General features: G+C 39.6%; 1 protein-coding gene across 1 annotated transcript in view; it reads right to left on the minus strand.

Annotated features, from left to right (window-relative positions):
* The window catches only part of LOC118174475, an 84,223-nt gene that overhangs the window by 52,000 nt on the left and 13,751 nt on the right, over positions 1-18,472 (minus strand). Inside the window, 10 exon segments of the mRNA XM_035339827.1 lie at positions 3,362-3,727; positions 4,616-4,807; positions 5,606-5,799; positions 5,970-6,061; positions 7,503-7,685; positions 8,534-8,718; positions 10,809-11,045; positions 12,434-12,616; positions 15,245-15,410; positions 17,094-17,119. Of these exon segments, the coding sequence (XP_035195718.1) occupies positions 3,362-3,727; positions 4,616-4,807; positions 5,606-5,799; positions 5,970-6,061; positions 7,503-7,685; positions 8,534-8,718; positions 10,809-11,045; positions 12,434-12,616; positions 15,245-15,410; positions 17,094-17,119 (1,824 nt within the window).

Consider the following 18,472-nt stretch of genomic DNA (forward strand, 5'->3'; position numbering starts at 1 on the left):
TCTGTGTCTAACACACTCCACATACTTTCTGACTGCTTTCCCACAATTCCCCCTCTTTTTATTTCTAACAGCCAAGCTGATTGCATTGAGCGAAAAAGCATTCTTTGTAAGCATTGAAACAAGCACGGTACAACTAGCAACAGGGTGAAAGTCACATGCAGAATTATGATTGTAAAATAGCATGCCTACTAGAATCTACATCAGTCAACAAGCCACTAAGCACTAGGGATGGTGCTTCGCCGCGATGCTGCTTCTCACTCGCACAGCACAATCACACAAAGAGGCCTCTTTCACTTTTCATTCATACCACAAGAAAACATCACTTAAAATAATTTGTCAGCGGCTTCAGGAGGTCCTTGTCTACTCCCGTGGTGAGCGGCTGAGAGTGGAGACCCGTCCAAGGAAAATGCTTGGGGTGCACCTAGGGGCGTCCATTCCACAGTCGATCCCACAGCTGAGCAGAGCTGCTCCTGGCACAAGGAACGATGCTATTATAGTTTTGTATAATTACACCAAAGAGATGCATTGCAATAAGGAGCGAGTGTGACATTGACAATTTGTTTCATGGTTTGTTTTTTGCCCATGTAATTGAACCTTACACATGATGTGGCTGTTACACTTCCCAGGATATCTAATTCCTGTGGCTCGAGGGATGCTCGCGGCAAGTAGACAGTCCAGTCTTTGTTATCTGCCAGGATCCCCACCAGACATGTTGTAAATGGGTCGTTAGCACTAAGCCAGGGACAGGCACATTGCTTCTTGTCCTGTCATCTTGGCGAGGGTGACCCAGATGTTGCGGCATGGTTGGATGGAGACCCAGGGCTGGCAATAACTGCTGACAGCGGCGATTGTGAGGAGGAGGCCAACCATGGCCTTAGCCCCTTGCTGGAACCCGTTTTGGTCCGTGACCTGTGGAGACACAAGCATACCCTCAACCCCAAGTTATTAGAGGCTGGGGTCCCTCCCAAAGACCTGTATTTATTTATTTTTTTCCATCACTAAGGCCTGCTCTGATTGTGGCACCCGTGACAGCGCGGAATTAATATTTTTGTAATGTTTTACTATGTGCAGTACCTCTTTGTGAGGAAAGGGTAATGCTAGGTGATTCATTACTCGAAGTGCCTTTCCCAGCCTGTTCTGTGGTGTTTCCTGGGTGTCTCCCCCTTTTTGTTTATTTAGCAGTGCTTTCAAGGTGCGATGTGTGAACTCAACAATGGCTTGACCTGCGGGGGAATGAGGAATTCCTGTGATGTGTCGGTTACCCCAAGTTTGAAAAAAGGTTTGAAGGGAGTGGATAGTGAATAGGCAGGGCCATTGTCAATTTTTATTTCCTTTGGGATGCCTAGCACTGCAAAAGCAACATGGAAGTGAGCCTGGATGTGGCGACTAGTTTTACCCACTGCAGCTGTCACCCAGATAGCAAGAGAGAAAGTATCTACCGATATGTGAAATATTTCAAGCAACCAAATTCTGGAATATGTGTTACGTCGGTCTGCCATAACTGTAAGGACCGTAGACCTCTATGGCTTACCATTAAAGACGGGGTCGAAACATGTTGTTGACAGTCAGGACATGTTTGGGCGATCAGTTTGGCATCAGTGATCGAGATAGCGAATTGTTTTGCCAAGACTTTGGCGGATTGATGAAAAAAAAAAAAAAAAAAAGGCATGGGATAACTGTGCTTACTCCAGCACCTTAGGCACCAGGGCAGTCTGGGTCATATTAGTTAGCTGGTCGGCACGTGCGTTACCCTCTGCAAAAATACCAGGTAACATGGTGTGGCTCTGCATGTGAATAATACAATACAGGTGCACTCACTGCTCTACCAAAAATAACAGCTCCTTAAATTTTAGAAACAAGGTGGTTTTTTTGTTTTTTGTTTGTTTGTTTGTTTTTTGGCATGTAACTCAAATGTGCCCTTTCAATGCGTTGAGCAACACCTACAGCATATTGCGAGTCTGATCCACTATGTAAAGGTACTATTTTTTTTTCCTTTTTTCTTTTCTTTTTTTTTCTTTTTTTCCCCATTTTTTCCTTTTTTTTCCTCTATTTTTTCTTTTCTTTCCTTTTTTCTTTTTTTTTTTCTTTTTCTCTTTTTTTTCCCTTTTTTCTTTTTTTTCTTTCATTTTTTTTTCTATTTTTTCTCTTTTTTATCTTTCTTTCCTTTTTTTTTCTTTCAATTTTTTTCTTTCTTTTTTTTTTCCTTTTTTTTTTTCTTTTCCTTTTTTTTTTTCTCTGGCTGCAATGTCCTCGATCACTGCATTGATTCATCACAAATCATGCAGTAATCTCCATTTCCCGCTCTTCTTGATGACAAACACTGGTGAATTCCATGGGCTGTTTGTCAGAACAACATGTAAACCCACTACATGCCATCCCTTGCCTCTCTGGAAGGCATATTTAAGAATAATCACAATATACTCTTACTTTACAATGATCACGCTCTTCAGAAGCTTCACTTACATCAAAAGGAAAAAGAATTCCCCACTCCAAAAGAAACATAACATCATCACTACACCAACGAGGTGGGCAATTTACACACACACCACCCCTCGTCCCTTCACCACACTAATATGAAACATGTTCATTACAATTACAACTTTCTTGAATTCTTCACAACTTTTACATTCACAAAAACATTCAATCCATGTTTTGCCCGTTGCTTCTCTCAGCTGTCATCCTTATCTCCACTTCCTTGAGCCCCACGTTGGGCAAGTAAAAACCTAAAGCAATTATCACAGATTTGGGGTAGGAGGTTTAAAGAAACCAATCTTCCAGCAGTATCGGATAATAAATGGCACAGAAACTATAGTAATGCTGATTCGTACTGGAGCAAACAGTATGTGAATAGCATATGCCAACAGAAATGTGCCTGTACCAGCAGCCCTTTTAGATTGCAGCGATGAATCACGGAAACCAAGTTTGAAGAGAACTGCAGTCATATGCACACCATTTGACACAGCCAGGTAGAAGATTCCTAGAGATACTAATGAAAATCCAACGTGGAATGAAACCCCTACAACACCACATTCTTTGAAAACTTTTTCAGCTGCTGGGATTTATTGCGTTTCTTGTGTTCACAGCTGAGATCTGTGGCTGCCTTTTCAGGGGATCCACCCACATCCTTGGCCGAGCTGCCGGCGGCGGCCCGCAGCCCCAGCAGAGGGGCCGGCGGGCTGAGGGGGGGGGCCGGCCTGGGGGTGGAGGGGGGGGGGGCAGCGGCGGCTGCAGCGGCGGCGGGCGGCGGTGAGCGGGGGCCCGCGGGGTGGCGGGCCCGGGCGCAGCAGCAGGCGGAACATGGCAGCGCCCGGTGCGGACGGGCGGGTGGGCGCTCAAACCGGAGAAACGCAGCAGCCGGTACTGGGGCGGGCAAGCGGGCGCCCGGAGCTGACAGCGGGGCGGGCAGCGGCGCTGATAGCCGCAATTGCATCGAGCGCAGAGTGGCCGCTATGGGTTGGGATATCGTCTCTGCCTCTATTCCCAAGTCTGTCAGGTTTGCTTTCTCTGGCGGCACGCAGTCACCGCTTTTTATTTCACTGCCTGAGTAGCCTGTCTGTACCCTTTCTTCCACTTGCCATGATCTCAGTGTCTCAGTTGCGAAGTGCCAGGTCGTCATCACCTCAGCAGCTGTTACATCTCCCCCAGAGACAGCGTCCCCTAGAGTTGTCCCAGCATTTTCCCAAGTCTCTGCATCAAACACCGCCGAAACCATCGACGGGGCACCATTCTTTTGTAAAAACTTTAACAGTAGTCTCAACTTATATGAATCGTATTTCGTCCCTCTTTTCTCTAAAAGCTTGCTTAACAATTTGACTATCGCCTCCTCCTCGGCCAATAGATTTGCCCCCATTGTTCTTCCCGCTGCTCACCTGGGGATAGGCGTGGATCCGGATGGGGAAGCTGCAGTCCAGCTGTCGGCTTGATTCGTTCAGCGGGGTTCCCTTCGGATGCTATGCCTGCGTTGTCTGTCCGTATTTATCCGTATCACGGCGGGGTCACCATTTGAAGGAAAAGAATGACACGACTCCAGGCTGTTGTGTAGCTGAAGCAACTTTATTGTCTAACCCATCTACTTATATAGGCTTAGCGTAACTACATGCTTTTATCACACAACTTGGCAAAGTTTGCTCGTTAGCCGTTATTATTGTTCACAGGGTGATCGCGCAGCAGCCCTATCTCCAGATGAGCAACAGGCCTAACTGCACCTGTTGTTTTTTAACCTTCCAGTCTCCCAATTATACCTCCTTTATCTTCAGGCTACGTGACTTTCGCCTCATTCTGCATTTTCCTTTTCTTACTTCACTTCTGTGTCTAACACACTCCACATACTTTCTGACTGCTTTCCCACAATCTATCAATTCTGTTCCACAGCCTTAATTTCATATATACTAGTAATGGCTTTCATCTTCAATGTGAGTTTGTGAACCCTGTACTGAAAAGCTGACTCTCAGAAATAGGAAGTCTGAAATGCAGAAACCACTGGGAATGAGTGTTATCTAAAGCAGTAAACTGAATGACTATCACACAATAATTTAATTTTAGCATTAGATTACTGACTGAAATATATCGGCATTTCTCTATTAATTGTAACAAAGCTCTCCTAGTTGACATTAACTGATGATCTGGTTCTTAGGTGAAAAAACCTACCATCAATCTCAATTTTTTTCTTTAATTGTATGAATTGGATTCTAAATTTCTTCTGTGGGACATTAAAGTTTAAGTCAACACCAACAGCCCTTTTCAATTCTGATTTTGGAGTCCCAATGAAGAAGTGAAGGACAGCTTCACTTGGGATCCATGAATCCTCCTGAAAGAAAGAAAGGATAATCATTTTTGCAAGTGGCAAAGCATTTACAAAACAGTCTGTCAGAATGAGTTACATCATATGATCCTAGTGACCTTTACAGCTATAAAGCATTTTCAGCTATCTGCTTTTCAAGTTTTTCGGCAACCATACCACAGATGTAGCCCCTGTGGCAGATGACTTATGGGTACATTGTCCCACTGTGGCCCAGTGGCACATATTAGTTGAAAGGCTGCTGGTCCCCTCATAGTCCATTTAATGATAATAGGTCAGGTGTAGCACCTAAGCCCACAACTATGTAACACTATTTTAGAAAAAGCCATACATTTTTCTGTCCCCTGCAGACAGTGAAAACGACTCCTTCCATGGGCTTGCCCAGATGAACACATTAAAATAACTGGCAGCCTTCTAGAATTGATCCACTGGAGCCTAAGTTTTGCTTTTAAATAAGGTGGTTAATGTAAACTACTGATTTGGGAAGGTTTGTTGCTGTTTTGTCTTTTGTCACAAACAGAAACAAGTCATCAAAATGATGCCAGATGCTTTAGTCCTGTAGCTCTCGTCTAACCAAAAAAAAATAAATAAATCCTGTGCACTGTTTTATATATGAAAATAATATTCACTGTCAGCATTAGTTGTTTTCTACATCTTTTTCCAATATAATGAGAATTAAAGTAATAACACTACAGACTTTGAAAATTAGTCAAGTTGAATATACAGTGCTAAGATATACCATTCATTCGTCACTGTAAGTAAACTAATACATTTACAAAAGCCAAGGAAAGCACAGCATAATGGTACCTGAGGAACATAGTTATATGCAGCTTCCACAGTGTACTGCTGTAGGCCTCTGTCTTGCTTAGTTAATGTGACAGCCACTCTTGAAGGTCCAGCAAGAGGATAAAGCAAAGCACTAGCTGGGTCAGGATATGACATTTCAGAACACAGCTGCCAACCAATAAACTCAGACACTAGTGGAAAACAACTGTTGAACACTGAGAACACCAACCAAAGAAAACATACAAATGACTATTGCACATTGAGCACTGAAGAAGTTTTACCTAGGACTAATATGATAAAGAAGAAATTCTAGTGAATAAAACATCTGTTGTGGATATTTCAGAATGATCAAGATTTCTCAGACAAACTTGATAGCTAGACCTACCTTCCCTCCCAGTACAAGATTTGCTTCCTGTGTGGTCTTGGAAAATATCAACACATTCAGTCTCATCCACCATTGTGAAGAAGAGTTTAGAGCTACAACCAAGAATTTCAAACAGTCACTTAAAACAAACTATGCTAAAGTTACAACAATATATAAACAGAATTCTTAGTTACATGTCATCTTGTACCACATGAGAAACTCAAGAAAAATCAAATTCTACTAAGCTCAGTTTACATTTCCACTAATTAGCACTGATTTTTATCCACAATTTCCATGTTTAATTTCTTACTATCATGAGATCCTTCTGTAGGATCTTTTTACAGTCACAGTTAGAGCTCTCTGTTCTGAGCAATTTGGTACAGTCAGCTTATTGCAAATCCCTTTACCTTCTGGCTTCTAGATTATTATTTTTTAATTATTATTATTATTTTCCCCTTAGGGTACGTACGGACATGATTTTTGTTCCAGTCCTGAAGTTCTTTCAGAACTTCACTAAACTGCTAGTACAAGAACCACGGTTCCTTGTTGGGAGCAAGAGGGTTAGTGAAATATCCAGTAGGCTCTACAGAGACTTTTGTTCAAATAATGGACAAAACAGGTTTGTAATTACTTTGACTTTTACTCTTCTGGACTGTCATTCATCCTAGCTGACAGAAACAGAATTACATCAGTAAGTTTCCAGCAGTCCTAAAGAAATGGCTGGATCAAATTTAAACTCCACAGTCTTTCCTGAACTGCATATCCTGTAGCACTGCAATGTCCAAAATCAAAATAAGCACAAAGGAATGACAATCCACATACTGAAAATATTTCATGATTCCATAGTCATGCCTAAGAGCCATGCAGTTTACATGTAGTTTTCCATGTGCTCAGTGCCTTCTAGCTGAACTTCTATCAAAGCTAAAAGTCCCAAGAAAAACCAAGAGCCTAAAAGCACAGCTTGCATTAGCACAAGTAATTAATTTGCTTAACATTTGTCAGTTGTGGTAGCCTTCACTTAACATTAAAGTAACCTTCACTTAACATTAAAGAACCTAAGTAAAAATTCATCAGAAGTGCATGAGCACATCTCATTAGTACAATATTCCAAATTACTCCAGTGTTTTGCTAAATATTATTTTATACTTGAGTTTGGTAAATACGATCTGTAGAAAAAGTATTGCTACGGTTTCTCTCCACCACTTTAATGCCCTGAACTAGATTACTTTAAGACTAAGGTTCCAGAAACAGCACTGATGTTCAGTAGGAAAAAAAACTGAGCAGTATGGAAAAAAATAATTTATATATTTTTATCACAAGATTTTGATTTGAGCATTTTACTCCAGTGGAAGGATGTACGTTTTTTGTTAAAACAATGTAAAACACAGAATTATTTCCCCTTCCTTTTCTTCTGAATAGCAGATTTGGACTAACAGTCAGACCAAAACAGTTTGCTGACAGAATATATTTCTACTCTCTTAATAAGCCTGCCAATCAAGCTCTGATTTAAGAAAGTTATCATGGTTACTACTTCAGGAAGATGATCTTGCTTACCTGAAATTAATTATCTCCATAGAGTCTTCTGGGGTGTTGAAAACAATTTTGAGCTCTTGCCCTTTTTTAACCTGGATTCCCCCATCAAGACTAGTAGATGTCCTTATACCTGTTAACCAGCTTAGGCCAGCTTGTCCAACAGTCCCCACAGTTCCCATTTGAACAGAAATCTGGATAAATGCACTGTTGAAAAATTCAGGTATACATTCTTCTAAGAAGAGCACTTTATTTTTAAAGCACTGAATCTAAACCATAGTCTTCTTATCCTCTTCAGTAAATACATAGTGTTTGGTGCTCTAGACTGTATATTCTAGCATTAATATCATAATGAGTATTTTGTTTCCGGAAATAATTTAAGATATTGTGTGTACACAGACACACACTTTCTAACAAGAACAACAGTAAAATTAAGTGTTGTGAGAGATGTGTCCTAAAGGATTTGAACCCAGACTTCAGCATGAAATATCAAGTAAGGGAAAGTGATTTGGACTAAGTGGTTTGGTGTAAGTTTATCTTTTATATTTATCTATATTTTATATTTACCTATCTATATTTATGTATATTATGCTGCCCATAGTGAAGTTTAGTAAATGTATTCACTATGCAGAAAAAACTACAATAGCCAGGTAAGGAAATGTAGGGTTAACTCATCTAATTGGTTCTTGATCCATAAGCTCTAACTGTATACCTGGTCCTGAGAAGAATTCAAGGTGCTATCCCTGTAGCAGGTAAAGCATACAGGTCATCTGCATGCAAACATTTAGGAATTTGATTTAGAGGTAGGAAGAATGGTCAGCTTGAAACAGATCTGGAAAAGCACAGCAATAAATTTCAAAATCAGATTGGCAGGATAGGAAATCACAACTGTCCTTATTGCATAGAAACCACCCAGCAATGTAATGTTGACTGTTCAAGTTCTTCAAGAATTTCCTAATTGATTACAATGGCATTCACACAGAACTTTCAGGTCAGGAGCTAGTACTTAAAACCAGTAATACGTGGAAGTGACATGCATCTGCAGCAGCTATTACCTTGGCTTGATATAGCCATTTACAAAGAGATTTGACTGTTCTTTGAAATCTGCATTGCCTTTCATTTTAACATTGATTTCTGCTGAGGCATTGATTACCAGTTGAACAGGAAAGCCTGAAATTACTGGAAACTGCAATTCTTCCGTGGCCAAACTAAGCCTTTTATTAAGCTGGATCTCTTTCCCCTGCAGTGGAAAACAAACAAACAAACAAACAAAACCATATACACATGCAAAATCCCAGAATTCTATTTTACATAATGAAGTCAACATGCACATTTTTTTCCAGACATAACTACCGAATGCATTTCTCTGCTGTGAAATTGTTTTAAACTGAACTGATACTGGAAATTAGGTAGAAAGCAGTCCAAAGCTAGCATCTGGTCAGGGCATGAGTTCACTGCCACTTCTATCCTGTTTAAAGAAATCATTTTCTATTTAAATACTCGGCTCTGGTGAGGCCGCACCTCGAGTACTGCGTTCAGTTTTGGGCCCCTCACTACAAGAAGGACATGGAGGTGCTTGAGCGAGTCCAGAGAAGGGCTACGAAGCTGGTGAAGGGTCTGGAGAACAAGTCTTAACGAGGAGCGGCTGAGGGAGCTGGGACTGTTTAGCCTGGAGAAGAGGAGGCTCAGGGGTGACCTTATTGCACTCTACAGGTACCTGAAAGGAGGCTGTAGCGAGGTGGCAGTTGGTCTATTCTCCCACGTGCCTGGTGACAGGACGAGGGGGAATGGGCTAAAGTTGTGCCAGGGGAGGTTTAGGTTGGATATTAGGAAGAACTTCTTTACTGAACGGGTTGTTAGTCACTGGAATAGGCTGCCCAGAGAAGTGGTTGAGTCACCATCCCTGGAGGTCTTTAAAAGACGTTTAGATGTAGAGCTTAGGGATATGGTTTAGTGGAAGATTTGTTAGCATTAGGTCAGAGGTTGGACTCGGTGATCTTGGAGGTCTCTTCCAACCTAGACTATTCTGTGATTCTGTGAAATGTGGATGATTTTGAACAGGGAAACAAGAGGTAAGAACCATCAGACAGCAGAACAAATCCTTCCCTAATTAATCATACACAGTTTAAACCCAATATATACTAGTGTCTTTTAGAGCTCTATTTAGAGAAACAATAAGTAATATGTTGTAGCTTTCATTTATCTGTCAGAAAGTAGTTTCCAAAAGCATGTACTTACAAATAACAAAAAGGTTCCTTTTACCTTCAGAAGTGTGACAGCAAGCTCAGCCACATTTAAAGAATAATGTTTCATTTGGTTTCTTAAATCTTCACAATCCAAAAAGCTAACTTCATTTCCAAAGATTTTCATGCTTAGCTCACATTTCATCTCCTCCTTTCTCACCTTTCTCTCAGTGAACTGACATGATAAATAAATCAGGAAGAGAAGGATGTTTATAATAAATTTATTTCAAGGCTATAATAACCATTTTTTCAGTACAGGCTAGGCTAGTAATAAGCAGATATTAGGCTGCCTTTTATACATATTTCAAGCCCACTTAAGACCCTTGATTCATACCCACTCTTTCCAGCTAAATCTCATCTTTATACCACACAAGCTGACTTCCACTATGAACACAGGTAACATCTAGTCCTAAAATGACTGAACAAAATAATAAGTATTGCAGTACATACCCTCAGACATTTGAAACTTTGAAAAAATACCAGTGAATGCAATCTCAGTTAATATACCATTATGAGCAACATGATTTCTGAAGACTTTGTATTTTCATCAACTCTAAAAAGCAATGCTGAGCTTCATAACTACAGAACAAGTATGACAACACTTGCTGAGATTCAATTTTTTAAAACCATACAAAATGTTTCTCTAACTACAAATCCATGTGCAAATCTCTTGTACTTCTGGAGAACAGCCAGCTTTGCCCAGGCTAGCGCTCTGGGCTTTGCCATTGTTTTCAGTATGAAGATATTTGAAAGAAACAAGTTTTGTGTTTTCTTCTCTTAGACAATAAACAAAATGTTCCAACTATGACAGTATATTGAAAATCACAACAAGCTTCTCATAGTAGTACTCAGCATTTCACGGATACACACAGTGGAACAGGCTATAGGAAAAAACAACTATTGTGGGTTTTTAACCATTACCCCACATAGACATAAGCCACACAAAATTATCTCTGTCACTAGATACGTTACCTCAGCTATTGCAAAACTACCACAGGTCCAATTTTTAAGGTGGCTATACCAACCTTTATAACAGCAGAGAAGCTCTACTGAAAGACACATTTAGATTTGTTTCCTGTTTGCTTGCGTGTTTCTTACCTATTCCAGAAAGTCCAAACTCTGGGACTGTACCAGGAAGCCACCATTTGCCTGCTGGCAATAAATTACTTACCCTGACAGAACAGGGAATATGTCTGAATGCTTGGATAGCAGCTACACGAATTTCAGTTGGATTATTTTGGAGGGAAGCACACAGGCTCAAAACAGAAACAAGTGAAGCTGCTGCCAATCCTGCATTTCCAATTGCTTTTAGAACCAGTTACATCTGTAAATACAAAGCATAAAAACATAAAAAATTCTCCGTATCTTGTCAGCTGTACATGAAAACTTATTGCATTAACATTTTCTTTGCAAAAATCTCCATTTAAAATAACTGCTGCTCATAGGGAAGGTTTCCTTGCAGACCCTATTGTAACAGCTATACTCTGGCTTTAATGTGTGGACAAGACCTTTTATGAATATGGACTGGGACTGGTGTCCTAATGTCATGTAACACAAGTAAAATCTGGCTTAGACCTGGTGAAACAGCACATTCAAACCAACCAACCAACCAACCTGCATTGCAATAGGAAAGCAGAAGTCATGGACTTGGTGTACACTAAAAGTTTTTCAAGTACTTTGATATTTTGTCCATTTTGATCACAAACATTTGGACCTTTTAGTGATCTAACATGGAGTTCAGGAAACAATAACTGATTTAAAAGAATAATTCATCACCAGATGCCATAATGTTACCATATTTTTTTTGGCTGAACATACAGGAAACCTGTGCCATTTCAGAATCCAGAAAGCATATTAATTGCTGGCAATCTGATTTTTTAGCTAAAAGGTCTGTACTGAAGTCTAGAGTTTTAAAGCCTAGGGAGTTCTATGTAATATGGGGCCTATCTTTTCACCGGCAGTCCCCTGGAAACCACATTGAATCCAACATAGTGAAAATGTTCAAAAATCTTCCATAACAGTATGGGTCAAAGATTCCATTCACTGTTGGTTTGAGAGCTCAGGTGGCAGGTCTCTCCTGTAGCGCTCAGCATTTTCAGTAAAGTTGTCCTCATCAGAGATACCTCTGCACGTCACTGCAACATGCTGCTGAGTTTCAAGAGGCTGCACTTCAACTCCCAGTTCTGATTCTCTAACCTCTTGGCTAATTTTAATGAGATTTGTTGGAAGACAAATGGGTAAAAATCACACACTCTCCCATTACACCCTCGTAAAACCACAATTTGCTTACAGACAGTAACATTGTGACTCGATAGAAATTATTAGCCAGTGACGTCATAGCCAACAACAACTGTACATGAATCCATGTCCAAAGGAAGTCACCAAAGAATAGGAAACTCTCATCATCATGCCACTTTAAAGGGGAGTGATGGGTGTTCTTCCATATCTCAAGTCATGAAGCTTGCTTCATCAGAAGAAAAGACCCAAGACTTTTCCTTCTTTAAATACACATGAATGTCTGTGCTAATCAGTCAGAAATAATTGTTGGATTACAGAATTTGATCTGCTCATCCTATTCAAGAATATTTATTAAAAAAACTTGTATTCATGACTTTCTGGGAACCCACTGAATGCTATTTCCATCAAATATGGAATCATAATGGTAATGTGGTAAAGCATTATACCACATGCTGGTATCTATATGATCGATACCTGGCTCAAACCTTCTGAATCTTGCACGGTGCAGTTTCCTCCCAAAAATTCTCCAAGTGTCTTCATCACACTCTGCACAGCAGGCATACCATCACAGGAGCTGTGAGCTGAACAAAACCTATGTAAGAGAGCAGTTACTCCTAAGAATGAGCTCTGGCTTGCTCCTGATGACTTCAGCAAAGGCTGTAAACAAGCAGAAAAAAAAAAAAAAAAAAAAAAAAAAAAAGACTGTGTCAGAACAGTCTTTCTTATAATTACTATAACACACAGGAGAAACTGGATGTATCCATAGTATGTATACATACTAAAACTCAATCTCAACAATGCATGTTTTCAAACAGCCTTTTAAGGAATAAAAGGAACAAAGGGGGGGAAAAAGAGGCAGGTGGGGGGGGGGGGGGGGGCCGGAACAGACTACCCCGTGGAGAAATAATGGAAAATTCTTCTGCCATGTAAACAGAAGGGCTAAGGTAATGTCAGTATGACACAGACCTCAGTTCTTTCCACAAGAAATCATTCCCTGTCTCCTCAGGAAAGAGTAAGAAAGCAAATCTAAACTATTTTCCAGGATGCTCAAAATGATGAATTGAGTATCCCCAATATGACACACAAGTAATTTAGAAGAGGATGTAAAAACTAGCATTAAAATGTGTAAGGAAGCATAACTACACAATATGCTGTGCCTTGATGAAGACTTCCATAAATAATTATTTTTAAGTAATACTCTTGTACTACTTGTAGATAATTAGCAGATAATTAAATTATTTGTGATTGTTGGTTACCTAGTCCAACAGTAGAGTATTTGAAATCATCTAGAAAATCTAACGACATGTTTATAGTTGTAGCACATGCTTTTGAAACTGGTAACCTGCATATGGCATCCATGACTGACAGATTAGTCAGACTGGATATTTATGGATCTCATAGTTACGTATCTTTTCCAAGGTCCAAGTCTTGTAACTCTAATCAATGCCCTAACACTTGCATTCAACAGGAATGATCAGTTACTGTGCTCTACTGCAGAGCATTTGTGACACTCATGCCTGTCATACATGTAGTTTGGGTTTTCTTATCGTCGGAGCTGGCCAAAAACTCAGTTCCAGTTTGACTGAAACCATTAATATTTTAAATATCATTTACATTCCAAATTGGAGACAAATCTGTGGACAGTCTCCTGTCTTCCTAAAATTTACATAAAAAGGAGGGTGGAGGACAAAGGAAAACCTACATTTATTGCAGAATCTGTCAAATTTCATACAATTTTAGTGATTTTATATTTTACATTTGCTCACAACATGCCATCTGTAGCTGTACAAAAGATACATGGTTAATATATACATCTTAGCTAGCAGCCAGACTCTTTTCAAACACTTTGGGACATAATAACAAATAAGTTCTATCTGGTGAAAGAGTCTTCTTTCACTCACCGCAACCAAAACTGCTCATCTGTACTTTATGCAGTAACAGCCTAACTATCAGCTTTTCGAATTTCTGTCCTATTTTGTCTTAATAGAAGGCTACAAGCTGCCATGACAGCATGTCTAGCCAGCAAGTTGACGGCAGCTGCTATAATCCCAAGTGGAAAAGAAGAAGAGCTAACAGCAGGAAACAGAGAAGAGGAGATGAAGAGATGAAAAGCAAAGAGCAGCACAACAGAGGAATAAGTACCACGACCACAGAAAAATGAAAGTCACTGGAATGAAGGAGAAATCCTACAGAGGGAAAGGTGGGCCATGTACATGTAAAACTATTAAAAGTCCATGCTTGCTTTGGTGGTGCCTGAGGATATGATGTAACACAGGTAAATGCACGGTGTGAGCAGATCTCTTATTTTAGGCACTGTTCATTATTGTAACACATAGCAAAATCACACTAAGTATCTGAGGATAGTTCCAGCATTTATTACTGCAGTATGGCAGTTGCTAGTGCGGTATATTCTTCTAGGCTACTACTGAATTTTTCATAGTTCATACGCTTTTGTTTTGCTTTGTTTTTGCTTCTTAGGTCTCTAGACTACAAATGCACATCAAGCTCCAGTGACCAAACAGGACTTGATCATCTTTTGAAAATAAAATTAAAATAGCCAGTAGTTTCACCACATTGCTCAAACAAGCCCTGCAGATGGAGATTTGTGTAAATCTGTGAAAAAGACTATTACTGTAAAATACAAATAATTTTCTATTTAAATACTCGTCTCTGGTGAGACCGCACCTCGAGTACTGCGTTCAGTTTTGGGCCCCTCGCTACAAGAAGGACATGGAGGTGCTTGAGCGAGTCCAGAGAAGGGCTACGAAGCTGGTGAAGGGTCTGGAGAACAAGTCTTAACGAGGAGCGGCTGAGGGAGCTGGGACTGTTTAGCCTGGAGAAGAGGAGGCTCAGGGGTGACCTTATTGCACTCTACAGGTACCTGAAAGGAGGCTGTAGCGAGGTGGGGGTTGGTCTATTCTCCCACGTGCCTGGTGACAGGACGAGGGGGAATGGGCTAAAGTTGTGCCAGGGGAGGTTTAGGTTGGATATTAGGAAGAACTTCTTTACTGAACGGGTTGTTAGTCACTGGAATAGGCTGCCCAGAGAAGTGGTTGAGTCACCATCCCTGGAGGTCTTTAAAAGACGTTTAGATGTAGAGCTTAGGGATATGGTTTAGTGGAAGATTTGTTAGCATTAGGTAGGAGGTTGGACTCGGTGATCTTGGAGGTCTCTTCCAACCTAGACTATTCTGTGATTCTGTGAAAAATTATGAGACAGCTAGATTGATGATAAATGTATTAAAAAAAAAAAAAAAAAAAAAAAAAAAAAACCTGATCTGCTTACAGTGAGAGATTCAGTCATGCCCGAGGTGGGCTTATGAATGAATGAAAATGACCAGAAGAAATATTCCATTTTGTCTTCCTCAACTTCTCTGCAAGCTATAATTTCTTTCATTAGGATAACACATGCTTCTGTAGCACAAGATGGGAGAGCATCTATTAAGGGCTGGCTGTAACACAAGAAAAAAGTACAGCAAACCTAAGATGACCAAAATGCACAAGAATAGAAGAACAAACACATTGAGGTTGGGCTTCTTTCAAAGTAAATAAAAGTCCACTCCACTGGCAGATTCCATAGAAATCATCATTTTTCTTTGGATTGGTGACCGTAAGGAAATAAGCTTCAGCCAAGATGTGATTAAATGTTTTGGTGTTTCAATAACTCTTTGTAACCAGGATTCTAAGCAAAATATTTGGTTGCTTTCTCTGAAAACTAAGTTAAAAGACATCCAAAGACATCCAAAATTCAGAAGACTAAAGTATCTTAAAATAATAATCTTATATTAATTTTTTTTTCTTTTTCTTTTGTTTCACCAATACCAAACGAAAATATTAAAACTGAATTAACTTTTTTTCGCCTTTCTGCACTGTCTTAGACCTTATCTAAGCGGAAAGATTACACCAGCATGACAGACAATCAGACAATACACATTTCAGCTCTTAGGAGTCCTTCTGTAAAACTTCTGCATCTACCTCTTGTACTGGTGGATGAACACACATTTACATTAACTAGGAAGCAGTAAAACTGAAGTGGGTAAAAGCACTTGTACTGGAATAAGAGAGTAGTCTACATGGAATTCTTCTTAGTTCCATAAACTAGTGACTTTGTCCTGAGTTAGTCTAAAGTTAATACAGAAAGAAGCAGAATAGTTCAGATTGCTCTCTAATATATAATATTAACATAACTGTTTCTCAGAAGATGAGAACAATCCTAAGCCAAACCAAAATCTATCCCTTTTGTGTTAAGCAAATATTGAAATATTGTTACAAACAAAATATTGTTAAAAAAGCCTGGCATTAGGTGAATTTCAAATAAGCTGATGACATTTCATACTGAAACCAAGTAAAAAACTTATCTCTTTGTATACACTTTTCAGGACATTGATTTCAGAAGAAGAAAGAAATTGTACTGATTTTAATAACACTAGATTAGTATTCCTGGAAGTCTCGATTAGTATTCCTGAAAGATCACAATTCCTCCTGACTGCAGAGGAGTGGGGACCTTGAACTTCAACTTGGCAGTTCAGTATCAGTATAAAGCATCTTGAGACCAGGCTGCTACTGAAAAACGTGGTTCCACCAGGTCTGTAACTCCCAGCCAAGGCTTTGTCTCCTCAGCTAGTACTAAGGGCACTAAAGGTACTAATCCAGGAAAGCTTTTTTTGTGACAAATGGCAGTAGTTTTTCACAACCATCAACACTGATTTACAGCTAACCCATGACTCAAGTTTCCTGTTCACATTTTTCCTGAAACAGGAAATCTGTCTTTGGGAATATGCATGGGACAGGAAAGTCTATTTTGTATACAGTGTTAATTTGGTAAGGAAGAATATCATGTCTGTCACATAAATAAGATCTGCAATACACATTCTTCCTTTAAAGTACTTCAAATTTAAATCCAACATTTGGACATGGGTATAGATCATTAATCCATTTAAAATATTTACAAAACATTTCTCTGATAAATCTATATATATGTATATTTAATGAAGTATATGTATATAAGTATATGTATATTTAATGAAGTATATGTATATTTAATAAAGGGATCTTACCAGTTGTTTCTGAATTTAAACGACGATCTTTACCATAGTGTTTTTAAGGCTTCAAGAGAAAGATGTCAAAGCTCAAACACAAGAGTCATGAAAAGGTCCGCAGTCTGCAAGACAGCACAGGAATAAAGGTAGTATTACTGCTGTGCAGAAACCAGCTTTAGATAAAGGAACACAAGAAGAGACTTCGGGTTGTGGCAGCATTGCTGCTAATTTGCGACATAACCTAAGAGCAAAGACCCCTCTTTTCTGCTTGCCCCATCTTCCTTCCCTCCCAGCGTTTCTCTGGGGGCTGCGAACATCTAAGGAGAAGGGCTTTCACTTAGGATACCACTCAGTCCCTCAAGCAACAGTCATCAGTGACCACTAAGCACACCACTTCCAAACAAATGAATAACAATCTGGAAGAGAAGACTGTAATCTCTGACTTTGTGAGATCCTGGTGCATGACCAGAACTGCTGACATAACTATGACAAAATGAAACAACAGTCAAGCTAACATTATTTTAATCTGAACTTTATGAGAAAGATCATTTAACTGAAGGGGAACCAATACTGAAGAGTTTTGCTTAAGAGGCTCTGGCTAATACTTGTGTGACAATATCCCATCATAATGGGGAAAAGCCCAGACATAACTGCTCTCCTCTCTGCAGGCAGTACATGGATTAGTTACAACTAGTAGCAGAAGAGGTTCTCCCTGGCTAAACTAAATTGCTACTACATACAGCTGCTATTTTACCTGCAGGACATTATTCTCATGCACTTGTCAGTGTACATAAATCCTAGCCCTCTAGTCACATGCTACCCCTTGCTCTTGTGAAGCAGATAAGACTGAAGAACATGTTTTATGGTAACTACTTTAGAGTTTCAGTCTGAGCTGAATAATTTTAATAATTTATTTTCACATGCCTGGCTGAAAGAAATTAAGGGCAATTCAGAGCTAACCCACACTCTTATGTTAAGCGAAGTGGTTACCTGTACTGGATTCACATCCAAAATACCAGACACAAAACCATGTAACTTATAGGTCAGTATCAGTTTCCTATGAGCTGAAACAAGTGTTTTTTAGAAACTACCATCTCAAGGTACTTTTGGATGTGTATTACAACATCAACAATAATTTTTATTTTCTGAAATATGATGCTGGAAATAAAATTAATAATTGAATTGACCTGAACACGTAACCAATGACATGAACCTGTCTATTTTTTTGCAGTACAAACCTGCCAATGTCATTCTGACTCAAACCAGGCTCTATAATACCTGTCCAGCTTGTCCTCTGCTGGAAAGGAGGAGCCTCTCTCCTTTTCTCAATTTATTTTCTTTTGCATATACGCTATTTATCACATTGTTATTTTGGTCTCAGTAGAAGCTTTTGTAATGGCAATACAAGCATTTAAAGGCTAAATAGCATGTAGATATGTTCCTCTGAGACCTGATTTAAAGTTCAAGGTGGGAGA

Source organism: Oxyura jamaicensis, chromosome 14, assembly GCF_011077185.1.
Source record: "Oxyura jamaicensis isolate SHBP4307 breed ruddy duck chromosome 14, BPBGC_Ojam_1.0, whole genome shotgun sequence".
Taxonomy (NCBI): domain Eukaryota; kingdom Metazoa; phylum Chordata; class Aves; order Anseriformes; family Anatidae; genus Oxyura; species Oxyura jamaicensis.